Source organism: Passer domesticus, chromosome 10, assembly GCF_036417665.1.
Source record: "Passer domesticus isolate bPasDom1 chromosome 10, bPasDom1.hap1, whole genome shotgun sequence".
NCBI lineage: Eukaryota > Metazoa > Chordata > Aves > Passeriformes > Passeridae > Passer > Passer domesticus.
The window spans coordinates 17986824-18011903 of record NC_087483.1 but is presented as its reverse complement, the minus strand read 5'-3'; the positions used below and the strand labels follow the sequence as shown (position 1 = coordinate 18011903).

At 40.6% G+C, this 25080-nt stretch overlaps 1 protein-coding gene across 9 annotated transcripts in view; it reads right to left on the bottom strand.

The window, feature by feature from the left end:
* The window catches only part of INO80D (INO80 complex subunit D), a 45876-nt gene extending 21142 nt beyond the window's left edge, over positions 1–24734 (bottom strand). For 5 of the 9 annotated variants that reach the window (XR_010369142.1, XM_064434159.1, XM_064434163.1 and 2 more), the window contains exons 1-6: positions 24415–24733; positions 23083–23152; positions 15269–15364; positions 14915–15161; positions 8697–9445; positions 5544–5652 (exon numbers count right to left, since the gene is read on the bottom strand). Coding sequence is in view for 8 of the 9 variants with exons in the window: in XM_064434159.1 (XP_064290229.1) it covers positions 5544–5652; positions 8697–9445; positions 14915–15132 (1076 nt within the window). In the remaining variant the exon portion in view is untranslated. The other 4 variants (XM_064434166.1, XM_064434161.1, XM_064434160.1 and 1 more) reach the window with 4 other exon arrangements.
* Positions 24735–25080: the final 346 nt, after the last annotated feature.

Below are 25080 nucleotides of genomic sequence, written 5' to 3'. Positions count from 1 at the left end.
GGTATATTCCTTTTTAAACCAAAATAAACACTAACACAGCTAATAGCTGATACTGATTTCCCCTTGCTGCAGAGTTGCAGTTGAGTTACAGTACAATAACAGAGAAGAAATTCACATCTAACCAAAGATACTGAGGGAAAGATCAAACCAGGGCTAAGCAATGACCGGAAGAAGGACTAATCCAACTCTCTGTTTGCTTAAGAAAGCCCTTCTCCATTTATCTTGGCTCTCTCAATGTCCAGGCACATATCAACAAGACCATCAAACCATGTCAACACATTCAGTTAAATGAAGTAAAAGTCATGAAACAGAAAATCATCACTGGAACTTGTTAAAACAAGGTCCATGAAGCTAGCCAGAAGTTCTCCACAACAAGCACTAGTTTGCCAAATGAGTTTGTTGTCCATGGAGCAACAAAATACATGTGCTGAATCAAAGCAGACTCTGTTGAGTTTTTCCTCTAATTTGTTTTCCTATAGAACAGAGAAACTTTTTGCCAACTTTTCTATCTGTAAGACAAAAAAAGGGCAGGGGAGAGAAGGGAAATCCAAACAAATGAAGCAAATCAAAAGGTGGCAATGTTCAGAGCCTGTGGGACTGAAAGAGCTGACACCCAACCTGCGCACAGCAAAGGAGGCCACCCCTGAGACACAAGAGATGTGGAATACCAGCCTTGATATTTACTAAATAAAGTAAGATCCAGAAATGCAGACAGCAGATCTTTCCCTGAAAGGCACTATGGTGAAGACCTACTTTTTTTCTGGAAACTCTGACTCTATTTACACATGGGCCAATTGGAAGAGACTGCAGCCATCTCCACTAAGGCTTTCCATGAAAACTCTGCAGCAGCAAACACTGCCTTTGTCACAAATACATATTTTTGTGAAGTTTCATGTAAAGTCAACCATACTATGTATTTTGTGTGTTAAAACAGATTACAACTTATTTTCTAGAAGCATAAATTACAAGTAATTAACCTCTGCAATTACATGCTTAGCAGCAAATACAACCTATGTTAAAAATATGTAACATAAGCAATGTTTAAAATATTTTTATATTGAAAATTAAAAGAAAATACACTTTTAAGATCTCTTAGGAAAGAATGCTTACTGGGGAAAACTACCTATTTAGAAAAAATTGACTGTGGGCTAATTGACTGTGGCTATATGTTAGTAATGCATTCCTTTCCCAATGCATTACTCAAAGAGGAAAACATAGGATATATATTTATTGGTAGGTTTAATATCTTAGATATTCCATTTAAAAGACTTGTTCTGGGCCAAGGCTTTTAAACAAAGTTACTGATTTAATTTTAAATATGGTTAAAAATTAATTCTAAGAATACCAGGAGTATTCCTTATGGGAAAGAAGTTTCTTTTGTGTGGAAAGAGTGTTTTTTAATGTACATTTCTCTCTATTTGAGACTTTTTACATCTCTCACATTGAAAGAGCCAGAAAAAATGACATTGTATGCTAAAATATTTTTGATCTTCAGTTTATGAGATCTTTTTTAAAAATAGATTAAGACATATATCAAAGGTATAGAAAGAAATCATGCCTGCAGTGGGCAAGGGCTTATTTTGAGCCAAAATTTCTAAAAGCCAGTTTTTAAAAGCCTGTTCAGAACTTTGTTCTCAGGCCACTAAGATTAGCCAAAACATTTATATGTTCAAAGAAACCTAAAAATATCAAAATAAAACCTTTCCTCTTCAGTAGGCATGAAAATGAAAGATACTTTTATTGTTGCTCTTTCATAAACAAGTTTGCCAAATTCTATTTAGTTTATTCTCCTAAGCTGCATATAGAACTTCTGAAGTTCAACTTAACATGTGGCATTTCATTTTTTACAAAGATTTCTGAAAGTGCACACAAGCCATTTGATAATCCAAAATGCTTTCTCCCAACCCTTCCCTTTCAGACTGTCACGTAGAAACATCAGGGGGATTATTGCTGAGCGTTCCTGAAGAAAACAAAGACAGCACGAAGCAGCAGAAAGGAAGAGCAAAAGGGTGAGCAGCCAGACACCACCAGGGAATGAGGAGAACATGCTCTCTATTCTGAGACAACCCAGCAACTATACTACAAACCCCTCCTTACAGAGCGTTTTGAAGAATCTTCCTTTCTTTCTTTTAGTTACTCTACTTATTGGGAGTTATTAAATCCAACTTTTGACAACATAGTGTTGATATTTAATCCTTTGAGGGAGTTGGTATGAGGAGGGACTCACACTCCTTTTTCAAACTTGCTACTTGAAACGTTTACTTTATCTATATTTCAGAGTAGGAAGCAAAAAAATATTTTGTTATAATGTCATTTGTTTTCCAGCACTTTCTAAGATACCAGACTCAGTAATCAAATAATCTAGGGGGAAGCTTCATTAATCTGCAGCAGGGAACAGCCCCTGCTTTCTCTCCAAATTGCTGCTCCCACAAGGCATTCCTCCCACCCCAGCAACTTTCTCTGCCAGCACCCAGGCTGCACCGTGCCCACTGCCAGCTCCTGAGCTATTGGAACTCAAGCATTTTTGCCTGCCTGGAAGCACTGTGTCCCGAACTCCTGGGACCACAGGAACACAGTTTTTCAAAATTAAAGCACAGAATAATAAAAGCAAACATTTGGCCTGCGTTTCCACAGATGATTGCAACAATATGAATTTTACAGATTAAAAGGCCAGAAGGCAAGTGAACCAAAAAATGTATTATTGTTGTCATGGTTTAACCTCATCCAGGAACTAAGTATCACAGTGCTGCATGCTCCCTCTCCCTGCATGCTCACTCTCCCTGCTCCCACCAGTGGGATGGGGAGGGGAATCGGAAAAAAAACACCTTGTGGTTTAAGAATAGCTGACAAATGAAAACAGAGTAAAATATACTACTACTATTTATTGTAATGGAAAAAAAAAAAAAGAAAAAGAAACTCCAAGAAAAACAAGTGATGCCCTATACAGTTGCTCACCACCCACTGACTGATATTCAAGCCTACCTCAAGCAGTGCCCGGCTCCCCCCAGTTCATGTTCTGGCCATGATGTTCTAGGCTGTGGAGTATCCCCTTGGCCAGCTGGGGTCAGCTGTGCTCCCTCATGGCTTCTGGTGCACCCCTCTCTGGCAGAGCACAGGGAACTGAAGTGTCTCTGACTTGGGGCTAGCACTACTTAGCAACAGCCAAACCATCAGAGCATTATCAACGCTGTTCTCCTGCTGAACCCAAAACACAGCATTGTGCCAGCTGCTGAGAGGAAAATGAGCACTATCCCAGCCAAAACCAGGACACTGTTAAGACATTAATTTTAAACAAATCTGGTGAATTTTTGGGAGTTTAAGAGCAGCTAGAGTATCACACAAGAAGTTCAGCAGAGGTTTCCCCCACAATCACACAAGCAGAAAAGCTGAGAACCAGCTGTCCAGTAGAAATTAACTGTTCATTTTCTTTCAAGAGTCTCTTCTGAGAAGCATTCCTCTAACTGTCTTCCATGCAGTCAAAAGGAAAAAGACAGAATGCAGTCAGCTGGTGGGGACCACAAGCTCCGATACAAATAAACAGAAAAAAGATATTTAATTTTACTAAGAAAATCAGCAAGTTTAGGTATGAAGTTTAGGTATTTAAGTTTATGAAATCCCAAAGTTTAGGTATGTGATTTCAAAACCAAAAAGTTTTGGGAAAGAGTCTCCATTGGTTTTCTGGTAAAATAAGTCCCCAGAATTCAGAGCTGTAACAAGCAAGCCACTGGCTGACTTTAGGAGGCACCAGTCTGTACCACCAGATTAGCAAGGCAGAGTCATTTTGACAAATCAAATCTCCCCAGAAATAGCCTGAACTAATTCATTTTCAGCAACAGGCAGACCACACTGCAGAAGTGTCAAAGTGAAACATTTCAGGTAATAAAAACCACTACAGAAGTTTGCAGAATAGGAACTCAAGTTTTAGAAGGTTGACATCAAGTGACTGCTTATCCATGATCAAAATTAGTAACACTGAGCAGGCTGATGGAACTACAAAAGCAGCCAGTTGCATTCGAAAATTTATCCATCATGGATAGTTAAGACAGCATTTAACTGAGGTGCACAGAATGCTAGAATGGAAAAGAAAATGTCAAGATAAGGTATTATTTTCTCTCAGTATGTGAAAAGAGTAGGAAGAATCCAAAGGAAGTTAAGACAAATAGAAGACAAAACACACAGAGATGACCTTTATAAGTTGACAAAAAAATAGGGATCTATGGAAGAATCAAATCAAATGTCAAAGAGAGAAGAGTGTAAGGGAAGTTATTTAATAGATATATCTGCTGTGAAAAATTATGTATGATTTAGAAGTCTGAAAGTCTATTCATGATTTCCCAGAACATTTTATTTAGAAGTTGCCTTTTAAGTTAGAAGTAACATTTGTGAAAGCTCACTCTAAAACTGCTAATGCACTAAAAAACAACAGTTATTCATAATAAAAAAGCCCTATTTATTTTAAAAAAAAGTGAAGTCTACACTCTTCTTAATAGTTTTGATTCACTGAAGGCTCTTAATAAATATTTAGCATCCTGGTGTGTGTCCTGATGAGAGAGACACAGCTTTGTGGTTCACCTGGAGGACAATCTTCAGAGATGGCAGGGAATTCTAGTAAGTTTCAGAATTTTCAGAATGTAACAACAAAATAAGGTTTCATTAACAACATTATTCTAAGTGTGATAGCTAAAAACTAAAAAAATAAGGAATAGTTATAGAATCAAAAAGTCCAGTTGCACAGCTAATGAGAGTCATGTTATAGAAACTATAATCAAATTCTAGTGAGACCCCAATTTCTTTGTTAACAACATACAACAGTATTGTTACAATACTACACCTGGGATGCTTTGTTTTAACTGTGCACCTTCAAATTTATATTAGTAGACCTATATTATTATATCCTGCTGTAAATTTAGATTTGTGACTTAGCAGTATAGAGAACATCATAAGCCTTTCTGCACCAGCAGTTAATTCCTGCTCGGTTTATCCTTTTGATCCTATGCTCACAAGTCCCATGCTTCCTTCCAATGCTCACAAGTACTGGCAGAGGTTTATTCAAAACTTAATTATGAAAAAAAATACCATGGCCTTTTAAAATGCACATTAAAACAACAGCCTGCATAATTATTACAAGAATTAATGAGTAAAATGTAGGAAGTTTACTGACAAAGTTATTAACAGTAGGAAAGACAAGAAACCAACAGCAACCCCATTTGATTCTAATTCAGGACCTCCAATCATCAAAGCACACAAGTTCATGAATAAATCCTACTAAACTCAATTAAATTCAGGCAAACAAGCTTAAATCCTTTCCTGATGCATCCTTCTGATAGCAAACTGCACAAAGGTCTCTAAGTTAGCTGGAAACTGGGACAGAAGGCGACAAGCTGTTCCATAGCTCTTACAAACAAATGAGTTCAAACAATCCTTTGTTTCAGCAAAACACTTGAACAAGTGCTTAGGTTCCACTGACTCCACTTGAAGTGGAGCTCACATTTACATGATTTATTCCATCAAGGCCAGCATGAATACTAAAGAATCATACTCACTCAGGTCTCTCATAGCCGAGGCTTTCTCGGATAGACCACGCAACCTGGTAAGGGGAGGTTTGCTCTGAATCCTCCAACTCTTCTCCACTGTCTTCAGACCAATCCAGCCCTAAGGAAATTGAAAACATGGAAACTGGATGAAAAGAGCATCCACCTCATATAGGCCTCTGAGCAACCTTTGGCACAAAAGATGAATGTATAGTATAGTTGCAAGCATAATTACGTATTCTCAATTATACAGGAAAAGCTGCAGTAACAACTACATTACATTGTGCAAATAGCATGCACTGATTTTTAGCATAACTGAGTTTTCCTTTTATTGGCTTCTTTATCCATAAACAGTGCAAGAAAAATCACCAACTATCTTACCCACAGAGAAATACTACTTTTCATAACAAAGTACAAGGTAAGAGAGAAGTCCCTGTCATGAAGAACTGGCTACTTGGTAAATTTTAATACTGTATGATCTAAATAGGCCAATTTCATTTCTGTTTATATTCTGACCCCTTTTCTATGCCAAAATATAGAAGAATATGAAAACTGTAAGACACAGCAGCAGGGACAGAGATAGATACACAGCTACCCAGGATGTTCCTCTGCTCAGTCTCTGTAATTGCCTGCCAAATGCACACATTAGTGGGAAGAAAGAGCTAAAGGGAGAGATACAAACACTCCAGCACTTTCACCAAGCAGCATGTTTTCACTTAATGATGATGCAGTATGATCAACTTACAGTGTGCTTCAGCAGCCTCAGTTTGGCCAGAAAGCAGCCAGTAAGTTCTCAGGTGGAACATTTTATCTGGAATTTAATCTTTTGGGTTTTTTTCCTATTATCTCTCCCACATCCAGTGAAATTCTTGCCATTTTCTTGCAGCAGGTGGGACAAAATCCCATTCCTGCATTTACAAGCCAGCATTCTTTGCTTTTTCATTTTCTTGTGTGCTCCTTGAAAATTGATAGAGTTAAGTAGCATTTCATTTTTGCTAAAACTAAACTGAACAACTATATCTGAGATGATTCTGAAGTCAGAAGCCTTGAATCTGGGAAATGCACTTGGTCAAGCACTTTCAGAGTCAGACACACACACACATAAGCTTGGAATACAATCATCAGGTAACTTCATCATATAGAACCAGCACTTTAACATAAACCACAGGTATCAGAAACCCAAATTTTCAGGAACTTCAGCATTCTAACAAAAATTATTTTTTATTTTTAAGACATATATTTGAACTAAATTAAGATACCTTAAGACATTTGATAAAATGCCAGAATTATACTTTCAACTTGAATGTTTCTTTTTCCTCTTGTCTCTTCCATAAAGGAATGAAAAAACAACTTAATCATTCCATAAAGATGTCCACAATTGACAACCACATAACAAATTGTTTAAATCAAAAATTTAAAAACAAAATCAGAAACTGAGTTGTTTTGCTTCTCCTGGGCACTGCAGAAAGGAAGGAATAAAATCTAATCCAGATTCAGTTGTACTGACACTGAAGATTGCAGTTACATTAATATCCAATTACATGGCTGATGTTGGTACACATAAAACTGGCTTAATCTTTTGAAATTCTGTGCAGTCATCTCTAGTGTTGCTCAAATATAGAAAAGAAATCCTGAAATTCTCTGACCTAGGCACAGCTAGTATTTACTATTAAAGGCTTATAATGAATAAATAACAAATACATTTTCCACTCCCACGTAATTAATATGTAAATTCTTTTACTTTGCCAAATATAAACTGTTCTAAATGCATCCACATAGTTATTCACCTGCCTAAGTGTACACATATAGGTCCAACTGTACATGTATAGGTCTAACTGTACATGTGCAGGTCCTACTGTTTTTTATTTTTACTGTGCCTATTTTTAAGGAGCGCGTATTCTCTTCACCAGTTGAGAACGTAGAACGTTAAGCACAGAAAGGGATCTTTCAAAACACAGGTCACTTTCTAAGCTATTGAGTCTGTGACACTCAGAAATGCCTCTAGAGTTGCCATTCCTCTAAAGACCTGCACTATATACAGGACCATCAAAGCTGTTTTCTGAAGAACAATTTCCTTTGGAGACATGCTAGGGGATGCTAATTATCTCCTGAACAAATATTCAAATTATCCCATGAGTGCCAGAGGGCAGATCTTAACAGCAAATTAAGAAAAAGTTAATTGAAATTGCAAAAATTACAGATGTTTGCAATTAAATAAGACATTATATAGGGAATGTCCAGGTTTATCTGAAGTCTTTTTTTGTTTTAAATATCATAAATGGTGCTCCTACTTATATCACCTTTCCTTTTCCCTGCCAGTATTTTACTTGCTAGAAATGTACAATCTAAAACTAAGCAGAAAAGTAACTTGGGAGGGTGAGGAAGATAAAAAGGACAGATAGGTGTGCCTAGGTGTATATTCACAAGGAGACAAATCAGCCATAAGGTCAGTTGCCTTTTCAAAGCTTAAAGAGCACTACTATCATGGCACCAATTTGGCTATATTTGCCTGTATTTTCACAAGCAGCTATTGATCATTATCTATATTAATATATTTCTGCACAGTATGCAGACAAGACTTCACCCTTCCAACTATCTTCTGTAACAATGCTGCTCTCCTGAAGTGGTCTTTTCCTTCTGTTCATCCATATTCGACACATAAATAGGGCCCAAGAAAAATTCTCACGTGTTCCAATTTTTCAATTAAGTCAACTGGAATTTCGAATATGCAGAGACTGATGGGCCAAATTGCCAAACTTTTACTTACATTCATTATGTCATGTGCACTTATCACACACCTAATGTTTCAATCTAACTTTGTCCACTCCTGTAGGTACCACTAGTGTCACATTTGCCACTTGAGTTGCAAACCTTCTACATGAAGTACAAGTCAAACAATGCTTTCTACATCTCAGTTTGGTTTCCCAAAGGGTTCACAGAACATTAAGAAGAATAAACAACCAAAATGCCATAAACCATTTGTGATGGGTCCAGGCATTCCCTTCATAGACAACAGGGCTAAAGAAAATGCCAAGAGGTTACCTAGCTCAGGGTTATTTTGTAAGGACCGCACAGGAATTCAGGACAAGGCTAGGAAGACATTCCCATTCAGTCTCTTGGTTTCATGTTAACAAATATGGCTGCAGTGCATGGATTACTACTCACCTAAGTGAGGAAACAGGTCAGTGTCCAGCTGCTGTTTTCGAGTGCACAGTTTCACCAGTCTCTGGAGCCGGCTCATGCAGGACGAGTGCGGAGAGAAGGCTGTGGCTTTCATGAGGACCCGGTCAGTCCTTGGCGGGTCCGTGACAGGAGCCCTGGCGGGTGGCAGGAGAGGCAGAGGTCTCTTGTTAGACAACTGCCGCGCTTGTGCTATAGTGTGTGTGGTGGGTGCCACTCCCTGCATTGGTAGGCTGGTGTTCAGAGGTTGAGGTGACTTGCAGACTATGCCCTGCGGTAGCCCTGTCGGCTTTAACGAAGCTGATGAAGGTGGCAGATGGGAGTGCTGCTGCTGCAGAGGCTGCTGCTGCAAAGGTGCAGGAATGGGGCTAAAGTGCTCTTGGCGAACTTTTAAAATCTCTGTCTCTCTCTGGCGCTGCCGGTTGTGAGCCAACTTGCTCTGCAACTTTTTCTTCACTGTTGCCCCTTTCTTTAGGTCATCATCCTCCTCATTGAAAGCAAAGGGGTCTTCTAATTCTGCCTCCAGGTAGTGGAGAGGAAGCCTTGCCCCTGGAGGGGAGAGGGACATCCCATCCAGTCCATTGGGCATCTTCAAGGCCAGGGTGGGCACTGTCAGACCGAAGGCCATAGCATCCATCTGATGCCTGACCTTTACCTCCTCTATGGGATCATTCTTTTTCTTCCTCTCCTTTTTCGGTATAAAGCCAAGTACCTGCAGGTGGCTGTTGCAGTACCTTTGAAAAGTAAGAGCAGTCACTTATTAACCAAACTACTGTGAGTAAAATCTAAAGACAAGATATCACTTGGGAGAAACTCAGAGACACATTTCAAGCAAACATAAACTAAAGCAGAAGAGGTTTTATAAGAATTGGACTCAACTTCTAATACAACAGATAACTGTGGCGCTCCCAAACCAGCAGGAAAAAACTTAAACAAGCAACTATTTCTAATCTTAAGATGTAAGATTCTTCATTCATTATTCATAGAAAAATCACATACAGTCATTCAAAATCTTAACTCTCTAATAGGGTAAACAGTCAAAATCCAAAGTGAACAGAAGAAATGGACAGTCCAATACATAAAGCAGCAAGAATAGTTCAGTTCAAAAGCTCCTAAGAAAAAGTACATTGAAGACTACTTCCTTTCATTTGCTCATTCTGTCAGTGGAAGCAGTTAACACTTTCATCAGTGCACACGTTATTATGATGATGATGAATTCCACTGTAGGAGGGAGCAGTTTCTTATAAGGACAATCTCAGAACAGATCTATCTGCTATGAAAGATCACTATTTCCACTTACTGAACAAGTAGCATAAATACTTAAATTCTGTTTTAGTAGTTTAACATGATGAATTTTAAAGCCAGAGGATTAGCTGAATATTCTTCAATAAAAATCTATCTTAAACTCTCTGCTGCTAGAAAGTGTTTACACAATGCCAGAAATATGTATATATAAAATCCAAAAGCATGGATTTTAAGTTCTTCTACTTCCAAAGTCATGCTATTGAAAAAAAAACAAAGCGAGAAGGTCTTTGATACTCTCTCATGAAAGTAAAAATAATTACAAATTGTGCCATAGATGACATACTAAAAAGTAAGCAATTAACTTTTGTTTGATTGGAATCAGTATGTGACAGAAATTTAGGAACCACAATGTGATTTTTTTCCCGTACACCACAGGCAGGCACTCCTGCCTCTGTAAAACTCACCAACAACCAAAACTGCCCTTGCAGAATCCCATCTATAACTATATATCTATCTATATAACTATCCCACCTATATCTATAAGGAAAGAGTGATGTCTGCATCAAGGTAATTATGGACAAGACAATGAATAGAATACCATGAAGGTATTCTTTAAAATCTGATCAGTATGAATCTGAGAACAGTAAGTTTTGTTGAAAAAATAGGTTAAAATGATATTATTCCTGGATTTCATGCAGCAAAAAAAAATGGCAGAAAAGCCCAAAACAATCCCCCAAAAAGGTTTAGCACTTCAGTTTAGTCACTTTCAACTTGTCGACCCATTTCTAAAGAAACAATGTGTGAACAGCTCTAAAGGGTCCTTAAAAGGGAAAAAACAGAAAGCAAATTCATATATGCTCTTTAATGGACTCCATATATGTAGCTTCTTGCAAGACCCACACTCCTAAGGTTCCACAAATCAGAAAAGGCTGAAAAGCATTGCTACTTATTATTGCCTAAATAATTCTTCATTACATTATGTTGTAAGTAAAAAATAAACCTAGATGAGGCAAGCTAAAAGCCAACAACTTGTGCAGTCCTTATTAGAACACACTGGAATACTGTAAATTCATACAGAGAGATGCACTTCTAAAAATAAAATTATATAATGAGGGCTCAATAAAGCTTCCCTTAAAGTCAACAAGCACTGTTTCCATATTTAAAATTAAGCCCTTTTTAAATATGTTGTTTGAACAGTTACCACAGCACTTTCAGTACGACAGAAGAAAAAAACCAATAAACAGACTAAACAAACACCAGGGAATTTTTTTCCCTCTTATGCCAATAAAACAAGTGTTCTGCTCAACACAAATGCTTCCCTTATACTGTCCAGAACTTAAATTACTGTCATCTTGTGCTTGTGCTGATGTAAGGAGGTAGAACTGCATAGTCTGTTTGCATTGCAAAAACAGTAAGAAAAGAAATAGCAAAGGTGAATAAGTTTTGGAAAGGCAGCAAGTTTGCTAAAATTCTCTGAGTTTTAGGCTCGTAAGGGTTTGTCTTGTTCATTCAACTCTAACAGAATCATTTTTATATGGCAGAGAATAAAGCTTTGGCTCTTACAGCTGACCATACTGCATCACTGAGAGCCAGCTGGCTCCACCGGACCCACGGATGCCAGGCTACAATATTCAGATTCCACTACACACTGGCTTGGCTCTGTGCTTTAGGCTCTGTCAATTCCCTGTCTTCCAGTATAACCAAGGCTGTTACACCTTGGACTAACAGGAGCAAGAAGAAACCAGGAGGAGCAGTTCAGTCTTCTCTGGGTAAGGAAGACTGCACACAAGCAGTTTTGGCTAGGCATAGCTCTCACCAGCACCACTTCAGCCTTGACCATGCTGAAATGATGCTCTTGCTAGCCCTGCACACAGCCAGGGGGGCATGCACCCATATTTCCCCATCCTGCACATTCCAGGATGGCTTTTTAGTCGGCCCTAAAGTGGCTCTGACTTCACACGGTGCTGCAGGGTCTGCATTAGTAGTTCAAGCTCCACGGAAGTCAGATTACTGGGAAGACAGGAATTGAACCTATAAGTAGCACAGTGCTTTTCACATAGCTTGACCCATTAGGGTCAAGCTGGCCCTACAAGAGCCAATTCTGACAAGCTGCCTTAGACACTCAGTTTGTCACTTCTATAACTGGTCTGTGAGTTATGCTTAGCTGACAATATCACAGTAAATATCTAATACAGGTGTTTTCCCCTTCCTCATTCAGCACTAAAGGCACTTATTCTGTGCAGGTAAGGTCAAATTAAGTCCACAATTATGGTGGGTTGATATCCATTAAAATTATCATAACATGAAGCACACAAAATGTGATGGGCTCTGAAGACTTTAGCTGGACTGTTTCCTGCATCCACTGGGAAGGGAATAATTCAGACAGTGAGGTTTTCTACCTACAAATGCATTCTGCTTCTTAGTACACCCCAGTTTGGTATCAATTTCCACCACTTACTTAAAAGAAGACCCAAACAAACTGGGGAGCAACTTGTATATTAACAAAGAATTTAAAGATTCTCTCAAGTGAGAAGAATTGGAGACAAAATAGTCTTTAACTCAACTAAATTGTAGCAAACCTATATTTAGAAATCAAGTTGCATTTCATTATCTTTGTGTGTATCTGGTTAAGAAGTAGGAGATGTATTCAGAGAAAACAGAGATATAAAACCCACGTGTGTATCATCCCACATATATATATACTCCCAAATAAAAGGTAGTGAATAGAAAAATCAGACTTCAAATGAAGTCACGCACTATTAATAGATTTAATTTGTAGAATGTTAATGGCCAATAAGAAATTTAATAATATGGCATCATATTAACCATCTTTGTGGCTGGTAGCATGTTATTTATCTGGGGTCAAATGATAATTTTTCTTAATTATCTGTGGACAGACTATGAAGCTTGTGGCATATAATGCATGCATCTTCTTGAAATACTTTTTTTTTAACAATCTCTAAAAGTATAAAAGAAGATAGCTGTCAGAGCTTTATACAGCCTGCTTCTGATCCTGTGCTATGTCTACAACTGTGACAAAATGACCATCTGAGAGTAATTCTGTACACAGAAAATGAAAAGCTATGAGTGAAGAACTCAGACACTGCAAATATTTTTATATTGAATGGAGTGTGAAAAGTCTTCTAAGAAAGAGATACAGGTTTGCCTGCCAAAAGAAAAGTTTAGAACAGCCACAGTCCTATCACTAACATTCATTAATGTTATTGTTAAAATTAAACTCTGCCCCGAGAAACAGTCTTTTAAAATATTCTTTCAACTATCACATCCTCTCATTTGAAATTAAAAGTTTATTTTCTCTTTCAGACACCTGCTGTCCTCTTCAAGTACTGTAATGTGACACTCGACATGCAATTGAATTATTCTAATATAACATACACCAGATGTCATGACCACACTTCACTTTAACTTGAGAAAAATCAAAAAGAACAAAGTGTGAACTCAATTCAAGGTGTAAAGAAGAATCACAAATTCCATGGGAACATATGAGACATAAAAAAAGTGTCATTAAGGACTATTACTTCTATTGTTTTTCAATATGACCCCTGGTAAACAGGAACTCTCTCAGTCAGCTCTTGCATCTGAAATTACAGCATACCATTTGTACTAACAATTTCTATGATCATTTCTGTGAGCTTATTTCCAAAGAGCCTCAATTGTACAGCAGCAAAGAAACACTCACTGACTGTCAAATTACAGCCCAGAGTTATTCATCTTGTGCCATTTGAGCATTTGCCCTACAGCTTTTGACAAACATTCAAAGTTTTTTTTGCTCACTTCATCAGTCTCCTCAGCTGAAATGGCAGGTGAAGTGCAAGTTAATTTAGAGCACAGTCCAACTGTTGTTTCAGACAAGAGAGGGAGCTGTGAGCTGAGAAGGAAGTTATATGTAGGGCACAGTGGGAACACCGCTAATAATGCAAAAGGTTAGTGAATGGCAGCTAATAATGTGAAAGGTCAGTGAATAGTGGTTTGATTTTTTTGGCATATTTTATTCATATTTTAGGTTTAAAAAAGCATTTCTATGAGAACAAGCCACAGATAGTTAACATACACATTAATTAAACACTGCATTACTGGCAAAACATGCAATGATAGGTCTGAAAAATAAAGTCATGTATTGATGGCAGACAAGATTAGACAAATTCTGCTATTTCAGCCTGAGCAGCACCAATGAGACTGGTGTTCAGGAAGTCTTAAACAGCAAGGAAGAATGCCCTTGTGGTTACAGTATGGGCTGCAATTCAGGAAATCTGCTTTTAATTCCCAGCTCTCAACAAGTTCAAGGACTATATTTTGCAAGGAATTTAATACCTGGGCACTCTGGGCACCTTCATTTGGGCAGGGAGGGGAAGAGAAATAAGGGAAGAAAAGAAGAAAAGGAGTATGTGGCACTTTCCCAGCTGGCTCATCTGTTGTAAAGTAGTAGTTTATTCCAGTAAAACAACACTACAGATCAGTACCAAATCACCAACACCGAACTGCAATTCTGGATTTGTCCCAACGTGTCACTGCCCCCCATGTCCAGAATATAAGCATTTTCAACTACTTATCCTGAAAAAACATATGGAATTGTGCTTTTGGCACTGCTGGCTAAACAAGCAGGCCTTTCTAAGAGCATGTACTGTGAGTGACAAAGCAAATGAGTTAGAACAGCTGATATTGTGTAGCAGGTTTGATCCACAGTTTATAGTGAATTTGTGAAAAGCAGTGAACTCTCCCATAAACTTCCTTGGGATTAAGTCACTGCCCTCTCGTTGAGGAATTGACTCCCACAGAAAATAAAATAAAGTTTACTGGTCTTAAAACAAAATTCTCAAAGGAACATCCTGGAATACAATTCACTCAGACCAGTTCCTCCCTCATCCTGAAACCAGGCAGCAACTTAAATAAAACATCCCAGCCGCTTCCCACTTTGCAGAGAGGAAACCACAACTCACCTACGGTCCTCAGACTTGGGGATGGGGTTGGTGCAGCGTTGGCTGTTGTACTTGGCCACATATTCACATTGCTTGAAGGGGGCAGTCTTGTCCTCCAGAACGTGTCTGATACAGAAGGCGTAGCCGTTAAGTCGCCTCTGCTTGCACAGTTTGGGGCTATATGAGCACAAGGGCTTATTGTCAACCTCAGAGAAGTGTATGTGTTTGCCTTCATACATCACGTGACTCTATTCCTTGTGAACATCAGCTGAAAGAACCAAAATATTGAGACAAATCACATAAGGGAAGAAAAACTGCATTCCATTCTAGGTTGTGTGTTTCATTCTGGCCGGAAAGAAGGATCCAAAACAATACCTGATTTTAAATCTTCTGTACCATGTCAGTGTTAAGAGAGAGCCCCAAGGACACCACTATCTTGGAATGATGATGAACCAAGATGAAGCAGATTGTCTAAGGAAAATATCAAAAGGGTCACTGTCAGTCAGAATAAAATAGGTATTACTACAGTAAGTAAACAGGCACATGTAGTCACCAAGCCTGTGGTTCAGCTAGCATGTAATAAAACAGTAGCACAATAGTTTTCAATCAGTAGTCACAGATCCTTGGGAAACATTAAAGAAATTACTGGGGGAAAAGAAAATTCTACTGCCACCACCTTTAAATCACTTTAACAGAACTTCACTCATCTCCCACAAAGTGATTAGAAGCTACAAGTTGAAAAAGGTTAAGTGTCAGATTAGATCACTTGCTTTCATAAATCAAGCTGAAAGATGATTAACCCATTTGATTGCAGAGGGTTTACTTCAAGGTAACTTTGTTTACAAAACCACCAGAGACAGTCTTTGCTCTGCAAAATTACTTTGCCAGTCAGTGCAACAAAGGTTTTTTTAAGACAAGCATTCTTTACCATGCCTGATGACCAGTCTTTCAGATTTTGTAGCTGCTTACAATTTCTGCAAGCATCTATAAGCAGCGCTTCCTGAGGTTACCATGTTTCTTCAAAGTTTATCCTACCTCACTGTACTTATTTTAGGGAAATGCAGGCATTAATACCAGTCAGTACTCCCATGAATGCCAGAAGAGCTGAAATGTCAATTCAGCAAGAGGCTGGGTTCCTCCAGTGGTTCCTACAGTTCCTAAAGCAGGTTCCTACAATGCAAATCCATGCAGCCATAAGGTACTTTTCCAGCTGCCAACACTATGGAGGTCTTTGGCAATCACCTTTTTTAAAAAAAGCAAAATTCCCAAGCCATCCCAAAGTACTGTATCACAGTAGCTGCAGAACATATGTACTGTTAATTTTTTTGAAACTAAGCTTAACCTGCAGAAGGTAGCTTTTATTCAGAAAGGTCATCCTGAAGCACTGGAATGAACTCTTGAGCACTGTGTATTCATTCAGTACTCAGTTCAGTTTCATATGTGTTATACACCAAGGAAAGGAATATTCATAGATATTCAGGAAGTATGACAGAGGCATGCGACAAATGTACAGATTACCACCTCAATGAAATGACTTGTTCCCGAGGCCCAAAACGACAAGAGCAGAATTGCAAGGAGGAAACCCACACAGACTTTGCAGGAAAGATGTACTTTCCTCTTGCAAAGGTACAAGCCTCCACTTTCTGCTGTAAAAAAAGTACTATGAGAAAATGACAAACCACTATGGCACTGAGGAATCTAGAAAAACAATTTTAAGTCACTAGGGCAAAACAAAACACCCTATCCCACAGAATAAACAACATAAATCTGGCCTTCATTAGCATATAGCTAGCTGTAGATGCAGAAAGACACAAGAGTACTAAAAAATTTAAAAACACACTTAAAATTCTTGGAACAGCTGTACATGCACACATACAGCACACTGAGCATATGAATGGAGACAGGTGCTATAGAATGTAACTTCTGCAAGCGACCTGAACAATCATTTGACAACAATGGTAACTTTGTATTTCCTCTTGATACACATTTTCCCTTTCCATGCACACAGGGAAGCAGCCAGCCCCAAACGCAGGAGCCTCATGCTGTGCTTGCACCAGAGAGCCACAACGTAGCACAGTCACCTAGACCAATTTCAATCACTTTTCCCAACTTTTCCCAGGGCACTACACATACATATATATGTATATATATACACACACACACATATACTTGAAACCAACCAATCACTGGAGTATGACTTTCCAAAACATGTCAGTCATAAGAACAAGAAAGTTCACTGGTGACTGTGCCCTTCAAAAAGACAGAACAGGAAAGGGGAACAACCTCTAGCATGTTAAGGACCAAACACTCCTTTCAGCCACCTTGGCTCAGGCAGATACTGACATACCCCTCAGCAACAACATGAAGGAAACACATGAATCCCATGGGAACACAAGGACCCATACAGGAGTTGTGGGCAGTGTTTGTATCCCATATGCTTGAGATGAACTCCTCTATTACTATGGCAGCAAAAGTAGTCAAATGAGTCTCCACTACTTGCATGTCACACACACATCACTGACAGAAAGCCTTTTGCTGGAGGGTCTGCTTCTCTCAGTTCATCAAGCTTGGATAGGGGCATACTGGACTGGATATAAAATTTGAAATACCAAGTGTATCTTGCAGCTGGGGTGTTGCTCTCTATTTTCTTCTGATTTATTTATCACCTTCTTTTAAACTGCTACTATCATGTTTTGCAGAGTTTCTGATGGATCACTAACTTTCTCCGCTTTTGTACAACCCAGCTGTATTTCTTTTTTGAAGGTTAGCAAGCAATAGACCAAAGAAAGAGTTCCTTATGATGGCTCCAAAGTAAACAGTAAGAAATGCATACCTTGTGTGCCTCCGTTAAGCTTCTGTAAGGAAACTGCTCCACAGTTCCCAGCCACTAATCCTAGATTTATTCTTGTGGCCACAGTCTTATTTTGGATTTAACTCATAATTAAGTCTTATTTTTGCATTTAACTTGACTGTGTCAAGGCAGGCATAGTATTTCACTTGTCTGAGAGATACAGGGCACAAGGACAATGCTATTTGAAACACTCACACAAAAATACTGACAATAATCCCCAGGGAAACCAATGAGCATGAATGTGAGTTTTTGGATCTATATATACACTAAGAGAAGCTCATGCAAATATAACCATATTAAAAATCCTGACAGTAATCAATTACTGCAACCACAGTGCAAGGAACAAGAAAGCCATAAACATGGTAGCCAAACAATGTTATATTAAAAAAAAAAAAACAACACAGCAATTTTCTCAAACTTGCAATTATATTTTTATTGGTAGATTCTTCAACAGACTCCCCAAAAGACATGTCACTATGTGGATACATTGCCAGGAACAGAGATTGAAGTTGGACTTAATCTAAAAAGAGCTTTTTTTACTTCCATGGCATACCATATAAGAGAGAGAGAGTATGTGTGTATAAATATATATATATAAAAATGATGAAGACACTTAAATCTCTTCATTCTGATTTCATCTGATGCAGTGTTTTATTTTTAACAATTTACAGGAGTTCTTATCAGAGCTTTTTGCTGCTACGTAAAAAGTAGCACAAGCATGGAATAGGCACATGTCACTTAACTGAGGAGAACTGAAACTGCACTTAGCTAAACAGTGGGTGGGGAGAAATTATTTTTGTCCCACAGGATTCAGTAAGAGATGACGGAAACACAGACTTCCCCTGGAAAAAGCAAATGCTTAAGCAGCTGTACTTCACTATAAAAATATCAGAATACAAAACTTTCTGGAAGCTGTTTTCAATTTTGCATTTATACTCAACATTGAAGATGTAGGAAGGTTCAACAGAAAAAAAATTTACGCCTGCATGTGCTCAAACTAACTTTAGCCACAATCCGTGAATGAGAAACCAGAAGCTGCTTCTTGAGGAACCTAGATTTTCTTTAAACAACTGATTCTAAATAAAAGATTTTGAGCTAGTAAGAAACAACAGGGCAAAGAACAGAAGGGAATCCAAAAATGCGCGCCCTTGCGAAATGATGTAATACTTGACTGAGGTTTAAAAAATCATGGTAGGGAATAAGGTAAATACAGAGCAGTCATACCAGATCACAAAATACTGCATCTAGGGGTACCTGATGAAGTTAGTAAGAGATTGACTCAAAACATATCAAAGGAGTATTTCTTCATTTTTACTACTCACAGGCACTGAACTGCTGGAGCTCGCAGTCACATGAGACTACGGAAGCAGACAGTACCATCAGATCCAAAAAGGCAATAGAGAATTTCATGGACAATGGGAACATATTGATGCCCTCGCTAGCATGGCCAATTTAACAAATATGGGTGGTGGAGGAGTAAGAGAAGAAAGCACAAAAAATTGTCTGGGCTTTAATGCCTTTCCTAAGTAGCATCTCTTATTCCTACTGCCCTGAGACAGAACATTAGGTTGGATCCAAGTTAATCTGACCCAGCAGGGTATTTTTCACATTCTTATGAGGTTATCACTAATACTTGTAACTTCATAACACATTCACTTCTCCCCTTGTCCCATTTTTTATTCTTGAGCAGCTGACTGGAAGAAAATCTCCTCCCTCTGGCTAAAGTCCTATCTGGACATGTGAAGAAGAGTAACAAACTTAGCACCCCAGCAAGGTTTTACAGCAAGGACAGGCAGGACACAGAGCGAAGTCACACTCTGAGACGTCAGCCCTTAAGAGCAGAGCTATTTGTCCTGCTGAGTGCAGCCACTGGTAGTCCATAAGACAACTGAAGGTGGTTTGCACAGTGACTGCAAAAAGAGAAATGAAAGACTTCAATACACACAGATACACACCTGTCCAACTGCCAATACCTACTATCACCCTCTGGAAGAAGCCAGCTTCCAATTTGCTTTTAGTACTGGCTTCTCAGTACAGGCATAATCAGCTCCCTTGCAGTGCACATCAGCTCCAAAGACAACACAGTTGTAGCTCTGCACTCCACATACCCTCTCCCAGAAGAGTTAAACAGTCCTTCAGAGAGGCTGGAAAACAGTGCAGCAGCAAACTTTGGAGGATGATCTTTACTATAACCATACCCAAGTAGCAGCATTATGTCATACAGAAATCTGGTACCTGACATTGTGAGTAGTCTACAGGGAAGGTAAAGGATTACTCACTAATAGAAAGCCCAAAGCACTAGAGCCTCAAAACTCAGATGGGTAATTTTGCACAAATGCTGTGCTGAAAATATTAGAGTATTTTAAATCATGTGGGTTGATACATTCTTAAACATATGCTCAGAACTTGACATTCAATGTACGTAAGACCCTTTTAGGCAATGGAATCCCCAAATGCATTGTAAATTGCAAGGCAATTACATGCTGCTGGTTAAAAGATGTATAATTAAGAGGACTGAGCTCAGAGCTTCACACACTGCATCCAAACAAAATCCACAACTACAGAGGTCTTTACTGTGTTGTTTGCATTTGCTAATAGTAGCCTAAATTTCATGTTAAATTGCTTGGTGTGTTCATGACATCTCACAGACAAGGTACAATCATCTCCATAGATTCCCAAAACCATCAGCTTGGGGACAGAAGTAGAACATGGATCTAAAAGAATCTCAGCTTCTCCACAAGCACAAATAACATAAATACTAGTTTTGTCATTTCCTCTTGACCAAGAAAGAACAAGTACCTGCCACTGTCAGACCCATTTCCTGAAACTGAGCAAACATGCGGAGTGCAAGATGTTTGGAAGCATAGAATTTCATCCATTCCAATATGAACAGAAGCCATAAAGTTCACAACAAAAAGACAGGCACTTAAAGCTATTTTATAGCAAAACTTTTCAATCAGTGTTAGTAAAAAGTGTACTTCTAAGTATGAATCTAAAACATTCATTTTCTCTATTTCATAGCAACTAATACCTCTCTTTGAAATGTTTTGTTCTATCAAGAGAAGCTGTACCACATCTAATTGTGATCAACATCAACACCACAAAGTTATAACTTTTGTCCCTATGCTGTGATCTAACCATAAGTTTGGCTTAGTATCAGTCTTTTAACAGCTCAATTCTCTACCACACTCAGCTACCAAACTAAGAATGCTGTAATTGTAGAAACAAGAGACTTTTTGTCAGTAAAAACACTCAAATTGAGACAGAGGACACTGGGAAACAACCAAAGCCAGCTACCAGAGTTCCTGTACAGAACACTTTCATTAACTAGAGTACAGTCCTTACCCAGGAAGGCCTCTGAAGTGCAGGTACTGCAACACACATGCAAATACCCTGACAGATCAAGGCATTCAACATGTTAAGATCTTACAAGATATTTTTAGTTACCACCTGGAATTGTATTTTGGACTACTTTTTTCCATATGTTAAGATCTACCTAAGAAGAAAGAAGCAATATTGCCCTCATTCTGCCTTTTTAGAAAGCTTGTTACTTCAGTTCTGGCAAAAGGCAGTTTACATTGCATAAGGATGTCCAATACATTAACAGAAATGCAGCAGAATGTTTTAGGCAACACTGGTGAAACAGATTATGCTTTAGAATATAACACAAGAAATACAGAATTAAACTTAAGCATTATTCCTAATAACAGCAACAGCCGGAGAACCTACAGACTTGTAACTGGTTAGAATAAAGAGCAGAAAACATAACTAGGAGGAGGAAAATAAGAAGTCTGCTCACAAACTGAACAGGTTCTTTTTGTTTTCCTACACCACATGAACTTAAGCAGGAATTTTAATTTCAGCTGATTCACTCATCTGTACCTCATAGTATCTTACAGAAAACCTGACAAAGATAGCCCAAACTCTAAAAAACAACAAACATTTAAGATTACAAATTTTAGAAACTTCAGAGGATTTCTAAAGAAAAAAGACCTTACATAGGAAAATTTCTAACTACTACCAAGAGTACATTCCTACAGATTTCAGAAACGTAATTTCCTAAACACGGCTATTCCTGACCTAAGGTTCAAGATGGGTTCTGTATCTTGAAAGTCCTTTGAACAAGGATTTCTCTATTTGAGCAGGTCTCCAGGCCCCAGTCCTGCTATCACATCCTCAGAGGGAGGTTGTCATGCACAGTTATTTCAATGTAGTTATAAACAGGCCTGGGTTTTGCCAGGATGAGCAGGGCTGCAAAGAGGCAGCCTTCAGGTACAGCAACAAATGGACCCTTTATGACACTGCAACATGGCAGAAATGTACTTTAAAAACATTATCTCAAAATACCAAAAGCAATATCCTGAGATGAACTAGAGATTAAACATACCACAACACACCTTGCATCTGTACTTGGGGAAAAAAAAAAACAACTAAGTCCAAGTCTTTTATTTATTCAAATAACAGATAGCCTGCCTTTCCAGATGAGGTTAAACAAAATACTTTGTCTTATTTTTAGTCCCAATACTACAAAGACAAATAAACTTATTTTCTCACTATACAATATCATTCTTGCTTCAGTAGGAATACTCAATAAATAAACCAATAGAGCTCCTCACAGAGGAGCCTTTCAGCAGGTATAAGCTATTTGAGTTTCAGTGTGGTCTTAAAATAAATTTGTACCTCCTGATGATTTACCATACCATGAGAACATGGTACACACAGTTCTGTAGGACCAGGTCCTCCACACAAATTCAATCACTCATCGCAAAAATACTGAACATCAAAATAACCCCCAGCAGGTAAATTTCATGTTGCTTTCTGTAAATAATTTAGCTTTACAATTAATAAAACTTGTGTGATCTTGGTATGTATTACAAACAATTCATGCAAAAGAGACTGAATGTCACCAGTTTGCAAGTGACAGCTTCACACAGAACACAAGCGCTCCAGTTCATCAGCAGTGGTACCTGGTGGGTATGGCCTGGGCATGGAACACTGTCACTACTATGGTGAGCCCATAGGGGAGGGCACCTGTCTGCAGGGGAACAGTGCATTGCCCTAATTTTGTCAATTTTATTTTAAAGTCTCCCAACCCTCAAAATCTGAAAGACCTTAAAATAAACCTGCATTGCACGTTGTTGAGTAACAAAGTTAGAACCAACTCTATGTATTTTAATCAGATGGTATAACATAAGGCTTTAAGGTGAGTGTCACAGTCACTTCCAAAATTCACTTGGGGTTACTTGTACAAAGCCATTACAATTTTGACCTAAAAGACATTAAGGAATATTTGACTGAAACGTGCCACCTCCCTCATTAGAAACCGGAGCTAGTTCACCTGTGCGGGGTGAAGTGCGATGTTGGGTCTTCCAGTGCACTCACTTCACAACTACCAGACGTTCTTTTCCCTGAAAAAAAGGATCCTTTCATTTTCGGTCCTGGAGGGCAGCAGCACCTCACACAGACCCCCAGCCCAGCGGGACCCCGGCCCGCAGGGACACGAGAGGGGAGCAGACAGAGCCCTGGCCGTGTAGGGGCTACCGAGGCGTCCCCTCCCGGGCAGAGGTGCCGGCGGGCTGTGCCTCCCGTCCCGCTAACGGCTCCTGGGACAGTGGGGCGGCCGAGGGACCCCGGCCCGGCCCCGGCAGGGCTCCGGCAGCCGCCGGCCCCGGCATGTGCCCGGCACCGAAGGTGCTGCCAGGGCAGCCCCTCGCCCCTGCCCCTCGTTCCGTGCTCCGGGGGCCGGCCCGGGCCGCACGTGCCGGCAGCTTAGGGGGCGGCGGGGACACTCCGAGGGCTTCCCCGCACCCCCAAAACCGCCCCCCACTACCTCCCAAAAAGTTGTGCGGCGAATCCACCCGGCCGAAGGGGGTCACCGACGGGGGGGAAAGGGGGTACGGGACGGGCGGGGGGGAACCTGCGGCCGCATTCCGAGGTGCCCCCGCCCCGCCGGCACCGTCCCCACGGCCGCGGGCGGGGGGTGGCCGGCGGCGGCGGTAGGGGGGGAAAGCACCCCAAAAACGCTGCGAAACTTTCCAGGCCGCGGCCGGCGCAGCCCCGCGGGACCGGCACCGCCTCCGCCGCGGCGGCCCCGCACCGGGCTGGGGGAGGGGGTGCCCCCCCACCCCGCCACCGCTCATTAAAAGTCATTTCGGCAAATTAAAGCCGCCCCCGTCCCCCCGTCCCGCGGCCCTCTCGCCCCGCGCTGGGGGCGGGGGGGCTTGGGGGGGAAGAGCGGCCCCAGCCGCGGCGCCCCCAGCGCTTCCCCCCAGCCGCCCGGCCCCGGCGGCGGCGGGGCTCGGCCCGCTCTGGGCCCGGGGCCCGGCGCGGGGGGCCCGGCGGGGCGGGGAGCGGAGCGGCCGGGCCGCGCCGCGCCGCGGCCTAGCGCCCCCCCGCCCCCGTTCTCCCCCGCCGCCCTTCACCTCCCGGGCAAAGGCGCCGCGCCCCGACCCTCCCGCTGTGCCCCGGCGGCCGTCTCACCCCCCTCCGGCGCTCCTCCCGGCGCCCGAAAGCTTCAAAAACCCCCCTGGCTCCCCGCACCCCCTACTGCGGCCTACGCCGCTCCGAGCGATCCCCGGCCTCGCGTAGCCCGCCTCCCCGCCCGCCCTGCGCCCTCCGCACCGCCTGCCGCGCTACGCGAGCCCGGGGATGCAGGCCGGGCCTGGCTTACCTTTCCAGCTGCTTTTTTTTCCCTCCTCTCTCTCCTCTCCCCCCTTTCCCTCTGTTGGGCTGACAGATCAGAGTTTCCTCCCCAGCAGAGGGACTGGGAATGTGCTCGGGCTCTGTGCTGCGGAGCTGCTGCCCCCCTGTCTCTGAGAAGATCCTGCTTTTTGTGGGGAGGAAGCTTTGGGGGCTCTTTTATTATTTTAAAACTACAAAGTGCTCAGAGGGTAGGTGATTATTAAGGGGAATCCCTGAATATATTCTCCAGCAAAGAAGGCAGGGCTGCTGGGGCTGCTCAAGAAGAGAGCCAGCAGCCTCCTATAGCACCACTACAGGCACTGAGAGGACATAACATCAGAGAGCGGCTCCTCTGCCCTCCAAAACAACAACTTTCCTACCATCTTGGAGGTAATAGCGAGGGAGAGAGGGAGGGGGAAAAAAAGTACAGAAGGTTTTTTATAAAGTGTCAATTTGGAGGAGGGAAACAAATGGCCAAAACAAAATATTTTATCATTTGCGTGACTTTTTTTTTTAATAAAAATAAAATACAAAGGCTCGTGGCTGAAGAAATTATTTTTTTTTTAAATAATCTGTAAAGATCAACTGCCTGGGAAAAAAATTAAAAGAGGTACGGTAAAAAATATATTTTTAGTAACTTCGTTGTTCTTAAAGC